The following is a 19,579-nucleotide window of genomic DNA, read 5'->3' as shown; positions in this document are numbered from 1 at the left end:
AGTGTTGAATAATCTGAGAATTTGGAAGCTTTACTTAAAAAAATTAGGGAACAAAATTGAAAATTTGATTCTATTAGATATTTTAGGATTCTAAGGGACTTTTGTCTTGAATATTTAGAGTAAAAATAAATTTTTATTTTAGCCATCAGCAAATAAGTCATCATACTTGGAGTATTATATCATATATAGGTCTAGACATCAAGTAAGGTCTATTTACCAATGCCGTGAAATGTTGGAAGAATGAATAAATTCTTGAATGAATGAATGATGGTAGAATACCAATATGAATGATGGAAGAATACCTGTACTTTCTGATTATGGGTGATGAATGAATGGATGGAAGAATACCAGTACATAATTTATGGGTGATAGTATGTAATACTCAGTAGTATCAGAAGTAGTAAATAAAGACAGAAGAGCCCTTGTCTTGACAGAGGCTTTGCCAAAGAAGGTTGAGTATATTTGGAAACTCTTGTTATTCCAGTCAGAGAGGTCAGGTATGGAAATTGATGTGCCAATGTTGGTTTAAGAAACAATGTAGATGGGCTGGATTGTCCATGTTTAGCAGAGGGGCATGTCTAATTGGAGATGAGCTGAAAATCCTAATATAGGCATACCGTATGTACCTTGAATGTCAAGGGGCTTTGGCTGTTTTCTTTAATGGGATTTTTAAAATGGAAATAATATCAATGTAGTAATAACCCAGAATCTTAATCTAGTGCTAGTGCTAGTGTAGTGTTCAGGATGGATTTGAGGAAGAAATAGAGGCACATGGATAAGTTAGGAAGATTACAGAGGCCAAGATGGAATATATATTGTCACTTTTTTTTCTTGTAGGATCTTGATGCTAGTATAAGTGAACATTCTGGTGACTGGTTGGATCAGGATTCAGTTTCAGATCAATTCAGTGTAGAATTTGAAGTTGAATCTCTCGATTCAGAAGATTATAGCCTTAGTGAAGAAGGACAAGAACTGTCAGATGAAGATGACGAGGTAGATTTCTTTTCCTTATCTGTGTTAGAAAGTTGTTAAATATTTTCCATGTCCATTAACTTTGAGATTGAAATGAGCATGTATTTATTTGGCTTGAAATCTTTGTCTCTTAATTTGTTCAAGCTAGAATGTTAATGTGTGAACGTAAGGCTTTTGTAATTCTTTATTGTCTGTTTTATGTTCTCATAACTGATGCCAAGAAGTCAGTAAGCCTTAATGTGCTTTTTATTTGCTTTTTATGAAATTAAAAGATGCACACAGTTAAGGTCAAATAGTACCTTGGAGTTGACTGCTTTCAGTATTTCTAGCTGTTTACTGCTGTTATTTAATACTGCCATATATATATGTATATATAAAATATTTTAACTGAATCTTTTGCTTTATTTTTAAGATTTTGACTATTGACTTTTTACTATGGTAGGTGACAATTTCCCTCTGTTTCTCCCTCTTTACACTCATTCATTTTGACCTTTGTATCAGAATTTCTCAAATATAGTAGTATATTTCATTTGTTGATCACTTACCACTAAGAAACCTTGGTTGAAGGAAAAAAGGTGATAAATTGATGCTAATGAATTTTATCTTATTAGGTATATCGAGTTACTGTATATCAGGCAGGAGAGAGTGATACAGAGTCATTTGAAGAAGATCCTGAAATTTCCTTAGCTGTAAGTATGCATCTACTCTTTTAAGTAATCAAAAATAACATTGAGGTTAAGATTAGAAAAATATATCTAGTTTACTCACTGAAATGAGGTAATTTTTTATAAAGTCTTAATGATTTAAGGCATTTGTGTTCTTTTTTGTGTGTTGGAATCTCTTGTTACATATTTTTAGTTCTGTGTGCTGGAATTGAAACTTTTTAAGAACTTTATTATGGAAAATTTTAAGTATGTACACCATAGAGCTTAATTTGTATTTCCAGTGTACTCTTCACCCTAGCTTTAACAATTACCAACTGTTGCAGTTTGCTAATGCTGTCTTTTTGCAAAACACCAGAAATGATTGGCTTTTATAAAGGGGGTTTATTTGGCTACAAATTTATAATCTTAAGGCCATAATAAAGTGTCCAAGGTAAGTCATCAACAATTGGGTACTTTCACTGGAGGATGGCCAATGGCATCAGGAAAACCTCTGTTAGCTGGGAAGGCATGTGGCTGGCAACTGCTACGGAGTTCTGGTTTCAAAATGGCTTTCTCCCGGGATGTTCCTCTCTAGGCTTCAGCTTGTCAAAAATGTCAGTCTTAGTTGCTCTTGGGGTGTTTGTCCTCGCTTAGCTTCTCCGGAACAAAAGTCTGCTTTCAAAGGCCATCTCCAAAATGTTGCTCTCTAGGCTGCAGCTCCTCTCTCAGCTCCTGTGCATTCTTCAAAGTGTCTCTCTTGGTTGTAACAAGCTCACTCCCTCTGTGTGAGCTTATATAGTGCTCTAGTAAACTAATCAAGGCCCATGTTGAATGGGCAGGGCCACATCTCCATGGAAATTATCTAATCAGAGTTATCACCTACAGTTAGGTGGGTTGCATCTCCATGGAAACACTAAAAGAATTACAATCTAATCAGCAGTAATACATCTGTCCACATAGGAGTGCATCTAAGATAATGGCATTTTGGGGGACATAATACATTCAAACTGGCACACCAACATTTTACATATTTTAAATATTGACCTGTATTAGAGCATGAGATAGGATTTGCCATCAAAAAAATTAGGATGTAAACCTTTGTATTTCATGCTTCATTGGATTCTTGAGGAATTGGAAGTTTGTTTTTTTTTTCAGTGAGTATTATTGCTTTAATTTTCTTAATTAATATTGCCTTTTATTATATTTGAGTAACACAGTAAATCCCATTTTTTTTATTGAGTTGGAAACAATTATCCAAATGCAAAAAAGCAGGTGAAATTGCAAAATCTTTCTCAAGCTTTTTGTTGTATTAGAAAATAACTTAAGGAACCAGTTGATTCAGTTGAATGCAAGTTGAGTGAAATGTTTCTGACATAGATGTTGCAATAAGGACTCTTTGAAGCACTTTTTCCTTCCATATTTCAAGACCTTTGTCTTTGGTTTTATTAGCTAGTAGGAAATCCTTTGACAACTTTGAAGAACCAGTGTGGGACAATGAACAGCCCCCCCCCCCCCCATTTTTAACTGCTTATGTCTTATGTCACTTGTCAGGCAGTCTAAAGATGCTTACATTATTCAGGGCAAGATAAGGATATTATATGGCAAGTTTTACATGTACAGTGTCCGTAGGCAATAACCATGCTTCAGTTAAGTTAAGGAGATATAAGAACATGTCAGTAAAGAGACTGGGGATGTGGGGCAGTTTGTTATCCAAGTTGTGTGATGGAAAGTTTGGAAGAGAAGTTCGGATAAGGAAGAACCGCCGAGAAGTTACAGAGATGAGAACACAGGAAAGGATAGATAAATAAAGAGCATACATTTTGGGTAGCGATCAAGGATGAGATATTTTAGCTGGCAAAGACTGCTGAGATTGTTTTAGCATTTACCTTGTGTATGGAGTTGGGGAGTACTTAATTGAATCCTGGTTTTAGAGCACTTCTAAGAGAGTGCTATTGTATAGCAGATTTGGAGGTTTTAGCCTTTCTCTAGTGGATAGGTTTCATCCAGATTGATTGGGTAGACTCTAGACACAGTATCCAGTGTTGAGCCTTTAAGGGAGTGGATACAGGCCTTATGAGAGTAAAAGATCCCAAAGCATTTGCTTGAACTGAATGAACTAACCTTATTTATTTGTGTCCCTGAACAGATAACTTCATAGGTGCATGGTTAATACTACAATGAAAATATTTTTAGTTTTAGGATTTTCTAGCATGGTATGGCTGAAAAAGGAAATGTGCTTACAGTCTCATACTTGAAGAGAGATTGCTACACATGAAATGCTAGATATAAAATATGAAATGTTGAAAATTGAGCTGTGTGATGTATTTTACCTTAGACCTATCGAAGTTGTCTAGCAATAGAAGTTAGCTAGCAATAAATAACTGTCACTAGTTATTTATTTTTTTAATTCAGTTTTATTGAGGTGTATTCACATACCATCAGTCACCCATGGTGTACAATCAACTGTTCACAGTACTGTCATATAGTTGTGCCTTCATAACCCCAATCTTTTTTTTTTTTTTAGGTTTCTTTTTTTTTTTTAATTGAGATTGTTCACATACCAAAGATGCAAAGTGTACAGTCAGTTGCCCACGGTACCATCATATAGCTATGCATCCAGCACCACAGTTAATTTTTTTTTTCAATTTTTAGAACATTTTCATTACTCTAGAAAAGAATCAAGACAAGAAAAGGAAAACTCAAATCCTCCCATCCCTCTAACCACCCCCCCTCCATTATTGATTCATAGTTTTGGTATTTTACTGTTGATGAAGGAATGTTAAAATGCTACTAACTGTAGTATATAGTTTGCAATAGGTATATATTTTTTTCCTCTATACCCTTTTATTAACTTCCAGTTATAGTGTCATACATTTGTTCTAGTTCATGAGAGAGATTTCTAATATTTGTGCAGTTAATCATGGACATTGTCCACCACAAGATTCACTGTTTTATACATTCCCATCTTTTAACCTCCAACTTTTTTTTTTTTTAAAGATGGTTTTGTTCACACACCATACATTCCGTCCTGAGTAAACAATCAGTGGTTCCCTGTATAGTCACGTATTTATATATTTACCACCATCACCACTATCTATATAAGGACATCTCCATTTCTTCCACGAGGAGGAGGAAGAGTCAAAGAAAGTAGAGAGACAAAAGAAAAAGAAAAAAGAAAGAGAAACACACACACACACACACACACACACACACACACACACACACACGACAGCTAGGAAGCAACAAAAAGAAAGATAGCATTAAACTAAAGTAGAATAAAGAATCAGACAACATCACCTATGGCAGGAGTCCCTTATCCTTCCCCGATGCCCGTGCCGCCCATATGCATTCAGCTTTGGTATGTTGCCTTTGTTATATTAAAGGAAGCATAATACAGTGTTTCTGTTAATTATAGTCTCTAGTTTGCATTGATTGTATTTTCCCCCCAATCCCACCCTATTTTTAACACCTTGCAATGTTGACATTCATTTGTTCTCCCTCATGTAAAAACATACTTGTATCTTTTATTACGATCGTTGAGCACCCTAGATTTCACTGAGTTATATAGTCCTGGTCTTTATCCTTCATCTTTCGGTCTGGTGTCCCGTGTGGTCCTAACCTTCCTCTTTCAGCTGTACTCACAGTCATCTTTGTTCAGTGTACTTAACATTGCTATGCTACTATTTCCCAAAATTATTTTCCGTACCTCTTATGCATGTCTTTTCGTTTCTGTCTGCAGTACTTCCCTTTAGTGTTTCCTGTAGAGCAGGTATCTTGTTCACAAACTGTCATTGTCTGTTTGTCAGAGAATATTTTAAGCTCTCCCTCATATTTGAAGCACAGTTTTGCTGGATATAGGATTCTTGGTTGGTGGTTTTTCTCTTTCAGTATCTTAAATATATCACACCACTTCCTTCTTTCTTCCATGGTTTCTATTGAGAAATCCACACATAGTCTTATCAAACTTCCTTTGTATGTGATGGATCGCTTCTCTCTTGCTGCTTTCAGGATTCTCTCTTTATCTTTGACGTTTGATAATCTGATTATTAAGTGTCTTGGCACAGGCCTATTCAGATCTATTCTGTTTGGGGTACTCTGCACTTCTTGGATCTGTAATTTTATGTCTTTCATAAGAGATGGGAAATTTTTGTCGATTATTTCGTCTATTATTGCTTCTGCCCCTTTTCCCTTCTCCTTCTGGGGCACCCATGACATGTACATTCCTGCGTTTTGTTTTGTCATTCAATTTCTGGAGACATTGCTCGTATTTTTTCGTTCTTTTCTCTGTTCTTTTGTGTGTAGGCTTTCAGGTGTCTTGTTCTCCAGTTCCTGATTGTTTTCTTCTGTCTCTTGAGATCTGCTGTTGTATATCTCCATGGGGGTTTTCACCTCTTGTGTTGTGCCTTTCATTTCCATAGATTCTGCCAGTTGTTTTTTCGAACTTTCGATTTCTTCCTTATGAACACCCAGTGTTTTCATTATACGGTTCATCTCTTTTGCCATATCTTCCCTAAACTTTTTGAATTGATTTGGCATTAGTTATTTCAATTCCTGTATCTCAGTTGAAGTGTAAGTTTGTTCCTTTGACTGGGCCATAAATTCATTTTTCTTAGTGTAGGTTGTAGTTTTCTGTTGTCTAGGCATCTGGCTTCCTTGGTTACCCCAATCAGGTTTTCCCAGACCAGAAAGGGCTCAGGTCTCAGGAGACAGTAGTATCAGGTTTTCCTGAGGGTGTTTCTTAGAAGATTGATGCACCCTGTGAGGCCTCAAGCCATTGTGCTTTTCTGCCCAGCAGGTGGCGCCTGTCAGCCTGTCACTCCATATTGATGTAAGGAGGTGTGGCCTGTGGCTGTTTTCCCCCAGGCTCTGGGGTCTGGTTCTGAATGGAAGGCGGGTAGGGGAGCTTGGCACCACCTCTGTCCTCTTACGAAAGATATACCCCCTAGGGAGATATCATTTGCATTTGGATTGTGTCTCTGACTCTGCTAACTCCACCCTTGTCTGGGTGAGAATGCTGGAAACTGAAAATGGCTGAGGCTTTCTCCACTGAACTGAAAAAGGGACAGAAAGCCCCTTTTCAGGGCCAGTCTGCAGCCACCATCAGTTTTACCCATTGGCCAGAGATAGCACCTGGTCCTCTGGGCTCCCCCTCCCTCCCAGAGAGGTCTTCTGGCTCTCCAAGGTCAGTCCTTACCAAAAGCCTCTGCTTGTTGGAGATTCGTAGCTGTATTGAGTAGTCAGCATTTTTTAATTAAAACCTTAGTTGGTGCTGGGCTGAGGTATATTCGCTTGTTTGAAGAGTATTACTCCCTATCACAGCGAGGCTTTGCAGTTTGGGCTGCCGTGGGGGAGGAGCTCTTGGCACAGGTCTGCAGTTTTTACTTATAGATTTTATGCTGGGATCTCGAGCATTCCTCCCAATCCAGGTTGGTATATGATGTGTGGGCAGTCAAGTTTGTCCCCCAGCAGTTATTCCAGATTCTTTACTAGTTCCTGGTTGTTTATTAGTTGTTCCAGGTGGACTAACTAGCTTCCACTTCTCTCTATGCCATCCCAATCCATTTTTTTTTTAATTTAATTTTATTGAGATATATTCACATACCATACAATCATCCAAAGTGTGCAGTCAGTTGTTCACAGTACCACTATATGGTTGTGCATTCATCACCACAATTAATTTTTGAACATTTTCATTAACACACAAAAAAAGAATAAAAATTAAAGTAAAAAAGAAGACCCAAAACATCCCATCCCTCTCTATTCTTCATTTCCTTTTTGTCCCCATTTTTCTACTCACCTGTCCATACACTGGATAAAGGGAGGGGGAGCCACAAGGTTTTCACAGTCGCACAGTCACACCATGTAAACTATATAGTTATACAATCAGCTTCAAGAATCAAGGCTACTGAGTTGCAGTTCAACGAGTCTCTGTTTTAACAAGGCCAGCAGGGAATTCTGATGCCCCTGAAGTTTGCACACCACTGCTGTGTCTACACCACCCAGACTCATTTCTACTGGAGCCTCCTCACCCACACTGCAATAGGCTGTGCTTTCCCCCTTACTCCAATAGCTGTTGTCCATTTCTGAGATATCCTTTACAGCACGTATAACAAGTATAGACTTGTCTATGCTTGCTGCCTCCAGTTCCTCTCTTTTCATTCTCCTTTGGGTTCTCTCTAGTCAGACTTCTGTCCCCCTTCAACTTCCTGCCACCAGAATCACCCCTGACAAGGCCCCCACATTGCTAAACCCGGTGGCCAGTCCTGAGACCACATCCTACCTGACCGTCACTGACTTTTTTTTTTTTTATCTTCATTTTATTGAGATATATTCACATACCATGCAGTCATACAAAACAAATCATACATTCGATTGTTCACAGTACCATTACATAGTTGTACATTCATCACCTAAATCAATCCCTGACACCTTCATTAGCACACACACAAAAATAACAAGAATAATAATTAAAGTGAAAAAGAGCAATTGAAGTAAAAAAGAACACTGGGTACCTTTGTCTGTTTGTTTGTTTGTTTCCTTCCCCTATTTTTCTACTCATCCATCCATAAACTAGACAAAGTGGAGTGTGGTCCTTATGGCTTTCCCAATCCCATTGTCACCCCTCATAAGCTACATTTTTATACAACTGTCTTCGAGATTCATGGGTTCTGGGTTGTAGTTTGATAGTTTCAGGTATCCACCACCAGCTACCCCAATTCTTTAGAACCTAAAAAGGGTTGTCTAAAGTGTGCGTAAGAGTGCCCACCAGAGTGACCTCTCGGCTCCTTTTGGAATCTCTCTACTACTGAAGCTTATTTCATTTCTTTTCACATCCCCCTTTTGGTCAAGAAGATGTTCTCCGTCCCACGATGCCAGGTCTACATTCCTCCCCGGGAGTCATATTCCACGTTGCCAGGGAGATTCACTCCCCTGGGTGTCCGATCCCACGTAGGGGGGAGGGCAGTGATTTCACCTTTCAAGTTGGCTTAGCCAGAGAGAGAGGGCCACATCTGAGCAACAAAGAGGCATTCGGGAGGAGGCTCTTAGGCACAACCATAGGGAGGCCTAGCCTCTCCTTTACAACAACGGTCTTCCCAAGGGTAAAACCTATAGTAGGGGGCTCAACCCATCAAACCACCAGTCCCCTATGTCTGCGGTCACGTTAGCAACCATCACGGTGGGGTAGGCGAATACCCCTGCATTCTCCACAGGCTCCTCAAGGGGGCACTACATCTTTTTTTCCTTGTTTTTCTTTTTTTTTTTTTTAACTTTCCCTTCTTTTTTAAATCAACTGTATGAAAAAATAGTTAAAAAGAAAATAAACATACAATAAAAGAACATTTCAAAGAGACCATAAGAAGAAAGTAAGAAAAAGACAACTAACCTAAGATAACTGCTTAACTTCCAACATGTTCCTACCTTACCCCAAGAAAGTTACCTAATATAGCAACATTTCTGTGAACTTCTTCCTACTATATCCATCAGAAATTAACAGACCATAGTCATTCCTGGGCATCCCCAGAACGTTAAATAGCTTATCTGTTCTCCTTGGATTATTGTTCCCCCTTCCTTAATTGCTCTCTATTACTAGTTCCCCTACATTCTACATTATAAACCATTTGTTTTACATTTTTCAAAGTTCACATTAGTGGTAGCATATAATATTTCTCTTTTTGTGCCTGGCTTATTTCGCTCAGCATTATGTCTTCAAGGTTCATCCATGTTGTCATATGTTTCACGAGATCGTTCCTTCTTACTGCCGCGTAGTATTCCATCGTGTGTATATACCACATTTTATTTATCCACTCATCTGTTGAAGGACATTTGGGTTGTTTCCATCTCTTGGCAATTGTGAATAATGCTGCTATGAACATTGGTGTGCAGATATCTGTTCGTGTCAGTGCTTTCCGATCTTCCGGGTATATACCGAGAAGTGCAATCGCTGGGTCGAATGGTAACTCTATATCTAGTTTTCTAAGGAACTGCCAGACTGACTTCCAGAGTGGCTGAACCATTATACAGTCCCACCAACAATGAATAAGAGTTCCAATTTCTCCACATCCCCTCAAGCATTTGTAGTTTCCTGTTTGTTTAATGGCAGCCATTCTAACCGGTGTTAGATGGTATCTCATTGTGGTCTTAATTTGCATCTCTCTAATAGCTAGTGAAGCTGAACATTTTTTCATGTGTTTCTTGGCCATTTGTATTTCCTCTTCAGAGAACTGTCTTTTCATATCTTTTGCCCATTTTATAATTGGGCTGTCTGTACTATTGTCATTGAGTTGTAGGATTTCTTTATATATGCAAGATATCAGTCTTTTGTCACATACATGGTTTCCAAAAATTTTTTCCCATTGAGTTGGCTGCCTCTTTACCTTTCTGAGAAATTCCTTTGAGGTGCAGAAACTTCTAAGCTTGAGGAGTTCCCATTTATCTATTTTTTCTTTTGTTGCTTCTGCTTTGGGTGTAAAGTCTAGGAAGTGGCCACCTAATACAAGGTCTTGAAGATGTTTTCCTACATTATCTTCTAGGAGTTTTATGGTACTTTCTTTTATATTGAGATCTTTCGTCCATTTTGAGTTAATTTTTGTGTAGGGTGTGAGGTAGGGGTCCTCTTTCATTCTTTTGGATATGGATATCCAACTCTCCCAGCCCCATTTGTTGAAAAGACCATTATGACTCAGTTCAGTGACTTTGGGGGCCTTATCAAAGATCAGTCGGCCATAGATCTGAGGGTCTATCTCTGAATTCTCAATTCGATTCCATTGATCTATATGTCTATCTTTGTGCCAGTACCATGCTGTTTTGGCAACTGTGGCTTTATAATAAGCTTCAAAGTCAGAGAGTGTAAGTCCTCCCACTTCGTTTTTCTTTTTTAGAGTGTCTTTAGCAATTCGAGGCATCTTCCCTTTCCAGATAAATTTGATAACTAGCTTTTCCAAGTCTGCAAAGTAGGTTGTTGGAATTTTGATTGGGATTGCATTGAATCTGTAGATGAGTTTGGGTAGAATTGACATCTTAATGACATTTAGCCTTCCTATCCATGAACATGGAATATTTTTCCATCTTTTAAGGTCCCCTTCTATTTCTTTTAGTAGAGTTATGTAGTTTTCTTTGTATAGGTCTTTTACATCTTTGGTTAAGTTTATTCCTAGGTACTTGATTTTTTTAGTTGCTATTGAAAATGGTATCTTTTTCTTGAGTGTCTCTTCAGTTTGTTCATTTCTAGCATATAGAAACATTACTGACTTATGTGCATTAACCTTGTATCCCGCTACTTTGCTAAATTTGTTTATTAGCTCTAGTAGCTGTATCGTCGATTTCTCAGGGTTTTCTAGATATAAGATCATATCATCTGCAAACAATGACAGTTTTACTTCTTCTTTTCCAATTTGGATGCCTTTTATTTCTTTGTCTTGCCGGATTGCCCTGGCTAGCACTTCCAGCACAATGTTGAATAACAGTGGTGACAGCGGGCATCCTTGTCTTGTTCCTGATCTTAGAGGGAAGGCTTTCAGTCTCTCACCATTGAGTACTATGCTGGCTGTGGGTTTTTCATATATGCTCTTTATCATGTTGAGGAAGTTTCCTTCAATTCCTACCTTTTGAAGTGTTTTTATCAAAAAGGGATGTTGGATTTTGTCAAATGCTTTTTCAGCATCTATTGAGATGATCATTTGATTTTTCCCTTTTGACTTGTTAATGTGTTGTAATACATTGATTGATTTTCTTATGTTGAACCATCCTTGCATGCCTGCAATGAACCCCACTTGGTCATGGTGTATGATGTTTTTAATGTGTCTTTGGATTCGATTTGCAAGTATTTTGTTGAGGATTTTTGCATCTATGATCATTAGGGAGATTGGCTGGTAGTTTTCCTTTTTTGTAGCATCTTTGCCTGGTTTTGGTATTAGATTGATGTTAGCTTCATAAAATGAGTTAGGTAGTGTTCCATTTTCTTCAATGTTTTGAAAGAGTTTGAGTAAGATTGGTGTCAGTTCTTTCTGGAAAGTTTGGTAGAATTCCCCTGTGAAGCCATCTGGCCCTGGGCATTTATTTGTGGGAAGATTTTTGATGACTGATTGGATCTCTTTGCTTGTGATGGGTTGGCTGAGGTCTTCTATTTCTTCTCTGGTCAGTCTAGGTTGTTCATATGTTTCCAGGAAATTGTCCATTTCCTCTACATTATCCAGTTTGTTGCCATACAGTTGTTCATAGTATCGTCTTATAATTTTTTTAATTTCTTCAGGATCTGCAGTTATGTCACCTTTTTCATTCATTATTTTGTTTATATGGGTCTTCTCTCTTTTTGATTTTGTCAGTCTAGCTAGGGGCTTGTCAATCTTGTTGATCTTCTCAAAGAACCAACTTTTGGTGATATTTATCCTCTCTATTGTTTTTTTGTTCTCTATGTCATTTATTTCTGCTTTAATCCTTGTTATTTCTTTTCTTCTACTTGGTTTAGGATTGGTTTGCTGTTCATTTTCTAGCTTCTTCAGTTGATCCATTAGTTCTTTGATTTTGTCTCTTTCTTCCTTTTTAATATATGCGTTTAGTGCTATAAATTTCCCTCTCAGTACTGCTTTTGCTGCATCCCATAGGTTTTGGTATGTTGTGTTCTCATTTTCATTCGTCTCTATATATTTAGCAATTTCTCTTGCTATTTCTTCTTTAACCCACTGATTGTTTAGGAGTGTGTTGTTTAACCTCCAGGTATTTGTGAATTTTCTAAGTCTCTGATGGTTATTGACTTCTAATTGTATTCCATTGTGATCAGAGAATGTGCTCTGCATAATTTCAATCTTTTTAAATTTATTGAGGCTTGTTTTATGTCCCAGCATATGATCTATTCTGGAGAAAGTTCCATGAGCACTAGAAACGTATGTGTATCCTGGTGATTTGGGATGTAATGTTCTGTATATGTCTGTTAAATCTAATTCATTTATCAGATTGTTTAGGTTTTCAATTTCCTTATTGGTCGTCTGTCTGGTTGATCTATCTATAGGAGAGAGTGATGTGTTGAAGTCTCCCACAATTATTGTGGAAACATCAATTGCTTCCTTTAGTTTTGCCAGTGTTTCTCTCATGTATTTTGTGGCACCTTGATTGGGTGCATAGACATTTACGATTGTTATTTCTTCTTGCTGAATTGCCCCTTTTATTAGTATGTAGTGGCCTTCTTTGTCTCTCAAAACATCCCTGCATTTGAAGTCTATTTTATCTGAGATTAATATTGCTACACCTGCTTTCTTTTGGCTGTAGCTTGCATGAAATATTTTTTTCCATCCTTTCACTTTCAGTTTCTTTGTGTCCCTGTGTCTAAGATGAGTCTCTTGTATGCAACATATTGATGGTTCATTTTTTTTGATCCATTCTGCGAATCTATATCTTTTAATTGGGGAGTTTAATCCATTTACATTCAGCGTTATAACCGTGAAGGCATTTCTTGAATTGGCCATCTTATCCTTTGGTTTATGTTTGCCATATTTTTCCCTCTCTCTATTAATATCCTGTATTGTACCCATACCGAATCTCTTTAGTACTGAACCTTTCTCCAAGTCTCTCTGTCCTGTCTTTGTTTCTCTGTCTGTAGGGCTCCCTTGAGTATCTCCAGTAGGGCAGGTCTCTTGTTAGCAAATTCTCTCAGCATTTGTTTGTCTGTGAAAAATTTAAGCTCTCCCTCAAATTTGAAGGAGAGCTTTGCTGGATAAAGTATTCTTGGCTGGAAATTTTTCTCACTCAGAATTTTAAATATATCGTGCCACTGCCTTCTTGCCTCCATGGTGGCTGCTGAGTAGTCACCACTTAGTCTTATGCTGTTTACTTTGTATGTGGTGAATTGCTTTTCTCTTGCTGCTTTCAGAACTTGCTCCTTCTCTTCTGTGTTTGACAGTGTGATCAGTATATGTCTCGGAGTGGGTTTATTTGGATTTATTCTATTTGGGGTTCGCTGAGCATTTATGATTTGTGTATTTATGTTGTTTAGAAGATTTGGGAAGTTTTCCCCAACAATTTCTTTGAATACTCTTCCTAGACCTTTACCCTTTTCTTCCCCTTCTGGGACACCAATGAGTCTTATATTTGGACGTTTCATATTATCTATCATATCCCTGAGGTCCATTTCGAGTTTTTCAATTTTTTTCCCCATTCTTTCTTTTATGCTTTCATTTTCCATTCTGTCATCTTCCAGGTCACTGATTCGTTGTTCAACTTCCTCTAGTCTTGTACTATGAGTGTCCAGAATCTTTTTAATTTGGTCAACAGTTTCTTTAATTTCCATAAGATCATCCATTTTTTTATTTAGTCTTGCAATGTCTTCTTTATGCTCTTCTAGAGTCTTCTTGATTTCCTTTATATCCCGTACTATGGTCTCATTGTTCATCTTTAGTTCTGTGAGTAGCTGCTCTAGGTGCTGTGTCTCTTCTGGTCTTTTGATTTGGGTGCTTGGGCTTGGGTTATCCATATCGTCTGGTTTTTTCATATGCTTTATAATTTTCTGTTGTTTTTGGCCTCGTGGCATTTGCTGAACTTGATAGGGTTCTTTTAGGGTTTGTAGACCTATTGAAGTCCTTATCTCTAATTTATCAGATCTACAGCTTCGTGGAGTACACTTTCTCTAACTAACCAGCAGGTGGCGTCCACGAGCCACCTGTCCTCCACAAGCCAGTTCTCCCCTGTTTAGCCTTTTTGGTGAGTGGGGGAGTGAGTCTTGTGGGGCCCAATTGGTGTACCAAGCTTGCGTGTGTAGTTGGTGTTGCCTGCCCTGTATGTGGGGCATGTTTCTGGGCAGTCGGGGAGGGGGGGTGGCCCTAACAATCAAATCTCCCTGGTGATCCTAGAGTTTTAAAGCTGCTGCAGTAGTCTAATCCTTCAGTTCAGTCCTGCCACAGTTTGTCTCTGCCACTGACCCACAAGTCCTTGGTATTGGTGTATGGCTCCTGAGACTTGCAAGTGGGCCCCTCTTCCAGGCTGTGCACCCCAGGTCCTCTGTTGAGGGATGACTGTGCTATGTCACAGGTGAGTGCCGTCCCCCCAGGGCAGTTCTGGGCTGCTGGGCTGTGTAGGGAGGCTCCTAGTCTGCTCAAATGATGGCTGAATGGGGCTTTGTTAATTCACACTGCTCCACCTTCCCAACTCTGGGACAATCAGCTGAGGTTGCAGGGAAGGCTAATGTCCACGCCCAGTTTTGTGGTGTGTGCCTGTTATTTGAAGCACTTCCGTCACACTGGGTTGTCTGGGGCAGCTCTGGGCTATGGGGCTGGCGATGGGCAGGAGTGTTTCCTGTCCACCAGGATGGTGGCTGTGAGCGGACACCCCCCTTTTCTTGGGAAGTTGTGGTGTTTAGTGAATTTTCTCAGCCACTGGATTATTGCCTTTTGTCTCAGAGCTCTCTTAGTTCTGCTCTTGACTTGACGTGCCCAAATTGAAAGTCTTTGAAGCTTTCTGTATTGGGCTTCTTAGAGTAATTGTTTTAGAAAAAGAAAAAAGGATTAAAAAAAAAAAAAAGGGCCCTCCTCAGAGATCTAATGGGTTATTGAAATGCTAAGAGACAAAGCAATTAGGGCCATTAAGGAAAGTTCCACAGGGCAGAGAGATCAGCTTTTCTTCGGGATTTGCATATGAGCCTCAGGGCCTGAGCTCTGCCCTTCCCCTTTCTATGTTCACCAGAACTCCAAAAATCCTCCGCTTTTATTTTGGAGTTTTTCGTGTTGTTTTTTTCTATGCCTGTCTCCTCTCTGCTGGGCTGGCTGCTCTCAGATTCTCTGGTGTCTGGTCTCAGTCTGTCTATGGTTGGAGTTTGGATCAGTAGCATGAGTTTCCGATAAGGGCTGCCACTGCAGTTCTCCCTTCTCCTTCCTGGAGCTGACAGCCCCTCCTCCCACGGGACTGAGCCTGGCAGGGAGGGGTGCGGGTCCCCTGGCCACAAAAACTTACAGATTTCGCTGATCTCAGCAGTTCCACGTTTTCATGAGTGTTGTATGAAGTATGCCCAAAGTCAGATTGCTCTGTGGTGTCCAGTCCACGCAGTTCCTGGCTTTCTACCTACTTTCCTGGAGGAGTAACTAAAACATACAGCTCACTAGTCCGCCATCTTGCCCCGCCTCCCCAATCCATTTTTGAACATTTTCTTTGCAGCAGAAAGAATAAAAATCAGAATAAAAAACAAAAGTAAAAAAGAATACTGAATCATCCCACCCCAATCTTTATTTAGTCCCTGTCCCCATTTTTCTATTCCTCCATCCTTACACTGGGTAAAGGGAGTGTGATCCACAAGGTTTTCACAATCACACTGTCACTTGTAGGCTACATAGTTATACAATCATCTTCAAGTGTCAAGGCCACTGGGTTGGAGTTTGATAGTTTCAGGTATTTACTTCTAGCTATTCCAATTCACTAAAACTTAGAAAGGGATATTTGTATAGAGCATAAGAATGCTCACCAGAGTGACCTCTCAACTCCATTTGAAATCTCTCAGCCATTGAAACTTTATTTTGTTTCATTGTGCTTTGCCCTTTTGGCTAGAAGCTGTTCTTAATCCCATGATGCTGGGTCCAGTTTCATCCCCAGGAGTCATATCCTGCGTTGCCAGGGAGATTTACACCCCTGGGAGTCAGGTCCCACATAGGGGGGAGGGCAATGAGTTCACCTGCCGAGGTGGCTTAGAGAGAGAGGGCCACATCTGAGCAGCAAAGAGGCACCTGGGGGGAGACTCTTAGACACAGTTATGAGCAAGTGTAGCCTCTCCTTTGCAGCAACGAGCCTTAAGAGGGTGAGCCCCAAGATAGAGGGCTTGGCAAACCAAACTGTCAGTCCTCGGTGTTTATGAGAACATCAGCAACAACCCAAGTGAGGAAGTTCAACACTTCTGCATTTTCCCTGAGCTTCTCAGGGGGGCCCTGCATGTATATTTTTATTCTTTGCCCAAATTACACTGGGATGTGTCGCTATTTCACACTAACCTGTGCAAACCTACAGGATCTCACTTCCTCTTCAAAGTTCTATGTAATTGTGGTGTTTGAACAAGGTGACTGCACAAGTTAAATGGTTTAGTGTACTACAGGAAATATAGATACTGCTGCAGATAACCATCTCTTCCTTTGGTCTCAAATGGAAGTAGAAGTTTTAAAACACGGTCAGTATCGTTCTTTACCCTTTGGCCTGATCTGCCCCAGTCCCAACAAGATCTGCTTCATTCATGTCTCATTTTTTGAAGGTTATGACTACTTTTAAAGGGTTACAGAAATTAATGCTGTGTCTTATTTCATTCAAGGACTATTGGAAGTGTACTTCATGCAATGAAATGAATCCTCCCCTTCCACCGCATTGCAACAGATGTTGGGCCCTTCGTGAGAATTGGCTTCCTGAAGATAAAGGAAAGGATAAAGGGAAAATATCTGAGAGCGCCAAACTAGAAAACTCAGCACATGTGGAAGAGGGCTTTGATGTTCCTGATTGCAAAAAAATGACAGTGAGTGACTCTAAAGAGTCAAGTGTTGAGGAAAATGATGGTAAAATCACACAAGCCTCCCTATCCCAAGAAAGTGAGGACTTTTCTCAGCCATCAACTTCTAGTAGCATCATTTATAGCAGTCAAGAAGATGTCAAAGAATTTGAGAGGGAAGAAACACAAGATCAAGAAGAAAGTGTGCCATCTAGTTTTTCCCTTAATGCCACTGAACCTTGTGTGATTTGCCAAGGTCGACCTAAAAATGGTTGCATTGTCCATGGCAAAACAGGACATCTTATGGCATGTTTTACATGTGCAAAGAAGCTAAAAAAACGAAATAAGCCCTGTCCAGTATGTAGGCAACCAATTCAAATGATTGTGCTAACTTATTTCCCCTAGATGACTTGTCTATAAAAGTAGAATTATATATTTCTAACTGTATAACCCTAAACGTTTAAATAGTTATTTTGGCAACATGAAATTAATTTTTATTTTTTTATGTATATCAAAGTGAGAAAGTCCATGTAGATTTCTTGGTCCATGTAGCTTTCTTCTCTTTAGTGTGATTTACCTACTTGGAGACGAGGTGGAGGTTAGTGAATATTCATTTCCTTTTAGGAAAATTTCACTTCTGTTTATATTTTATGTTTGGGTTTTAATGTAATTTGAATTGAATATGTAGCTCATCTTTTACTCCTACCCCTCATATTTTAAATAATTTCTGTTTTCTCTTAAATGAGGAGGGTTTTTTTTTTGTTTTTTTGTTTTTTTTAATAGGACATTTAAATGTAACTTATTTAGTACCTTTCTTGTAAGGAGATAAAGTTTGTGTGAAAGATTTAATTTTTGAATTTTAGATACTCATAAACCTTCTGATCCTTAGTTTCTCTGTTCTTTCAGAGCCTCTTGAAGTATTCTTCATGGGTGAAAAAGAAATTGGTGGTTACATTTGGTGCTATAGAAGTAGAAATGGACGATTTACTCTCCAACCTCTTTGGTATAGTAAGGGATAGGTGTTGATAATGCTGTCCATTGAGAAGTCTTTGAAGAACAGCCATCATTTACCCACAGGACAACTTTTTTTGAAGCTCTGTAGTAGAATGTGGCGTTGTCCTGGGGTGGGGGTGGGGAGTGCAATCTGACATTATGATTTCAGGATATAGTGGGAATTGATTGTTTCCCTTAAATAAAAAACAATTTAGGACACTTTGAAGTACCTCTAGGGCTGGGTTACACTATCTCCATTAGTTGCCTAGGTTTCACACCTTTGCTTTAAGGCCAGTTTTACAAACCAGTGAATTCAGAAAGATAAATTCAGAGATTAGATAAACAGAAGAACTGTGTATTTTTAAAGCAGCTGGTAAGATCGACTTTTCTTTAAATTATCCAGAAATTACATATCACTTTCCTTCAAGAATGGCAGGGTCATAGGATTCTAAAACATCTCTCAAACTCGAGATTAAGTTGTTGACTTACATTTATATAGAAGACTTGAGTAAAATCGTATGACTAGCCAAACCTTGAGATAGGTGGAATTGAGTTTTGATTTAAGGTCCCAGTGTTTTTCTCCTAGGTGTGACAGTTTGAGAACCATAAAATCAACTGAACTATGAGTTTAGAATAAAACTGAGGAATAATTTTACACAGCAACTTTGTGTGTCTGTTACTAGCAGTAGATTGTTATAGACAGACTTCATAAAAACAACACGCAGACGCAACTTACTCATACATACTTATATATATATATGTATATAAAAGTAGGAAACAAATGACTGAAGGTATCTACTTGAGCCAGAGCTATTCTCAAATACAGTAAAGCTAATTAATTTGGAATTTATGCTATTTCAGCTAGAACTAAGCAGAATATATCCTTTCTAAGGAGAGTTAGTATAAGATAATTTAATGAACATTCAGAGTATATGTGTGCAGTGATGATGCCGTTTACAAAACAAATCTGTGCAAATGGACTCTCATTCTAAATGCCTATTACTAATGTAGTATTGATTGTCTAAGTTTTTAGGCTTAGTATCCATATTTATTGATTTACAAATAAACAGTTTATTAAATGATTAAAAATTGTGTCAAGAATGTGATTCTTGGATCTTATGAACACTTTTTTATATTAATGGAAGTTATTTTAAAATAGAAAGTGTATTTGAATGTCATCTATTTGGGTAATAAAAGGCATAAGTCTGAATCTTTCTTTTTTCTTTTTTTTTGGAATAGCCCTGCCTGTCAACTTTGAAAGTGTGAAAGTATGAATATCACTGGGCAGCTTGGAGCCTCCAAGGCATTGAACTAGAGAAAATGATATTGCAGTTAAATAGGGCCAGGAAAAGTCCTTAACCTGATTGCTAGCATCACCGTGTTGCAAGTTCATTTTTGTGGTTTCTCAGCAAGTGATGGTGAACTGTCTAGAAGGGATGTAGCTGGGTCAGAGAGGGGAACTTGGGCTAGCCACCCTGCAGCTCATCAGCATGAATGCCCTGTTAACTGTGTCATCTATGAAACTAAA

At 38.7% G+C, this 19,579-nt stretch overlaps 1 protein-coding gene across 3 annotated transcripts in view; it reads left to right on the top strand.

Annotated features, from left to right (window-relative positions):
• The window catches only part of MDM2 (MDM2 proto-oncogene), a 35,343-nt gene extending 16,099 nt beyond the window's left edge, over positions 1–19,244 (top strand). The window contains exons 9-12 of one of the 3 annotated variants that reach the window (XM_037846408.1): positions 838–993; positions 1,584–1,661; positions 16,888–17,085; positions 17,965–19,240. In XM_037846408.1, coding sequence (XP_037702336.1) covers positions 838–993; positions 1,584–1,661; positions 16,888–17,085; positions 17,965–18,084 — 552 coding nt within the window. In that variant the 3' untranslated portion in view covers positions 18,085–19,240. Of the gene's footprint in view, positions 1–837; positions 994–1,583; positions 1,662–16,887 lie in introns of all 3 variants that reach the window. The other 2 variants (XM_037846407.1, XM_037846406.1) reach the window with 2 other exon arrangements.
• The last annotated feature ends 335 nt before the right edge of the window (positions 19,245–19,579 follow it).

Source organism: Choloepus didactylus, chromosome 8, assembly GCF_015220235.1.
Source record: "Choloepus didactylus isolate mChoDid1 chromosome 8, mChoDid1.pri, whole genome shotgun sequence".
NCBI classification, from domain to species: Eukaryota; Metazoa; Chordata; class Mammalia; order Pilosa; family Megalonychidae; genus Choloepus; species Choloepus didactylus.
This window is presented reverse-complemented; position numbering and strand designations above follow the sequence as displayed.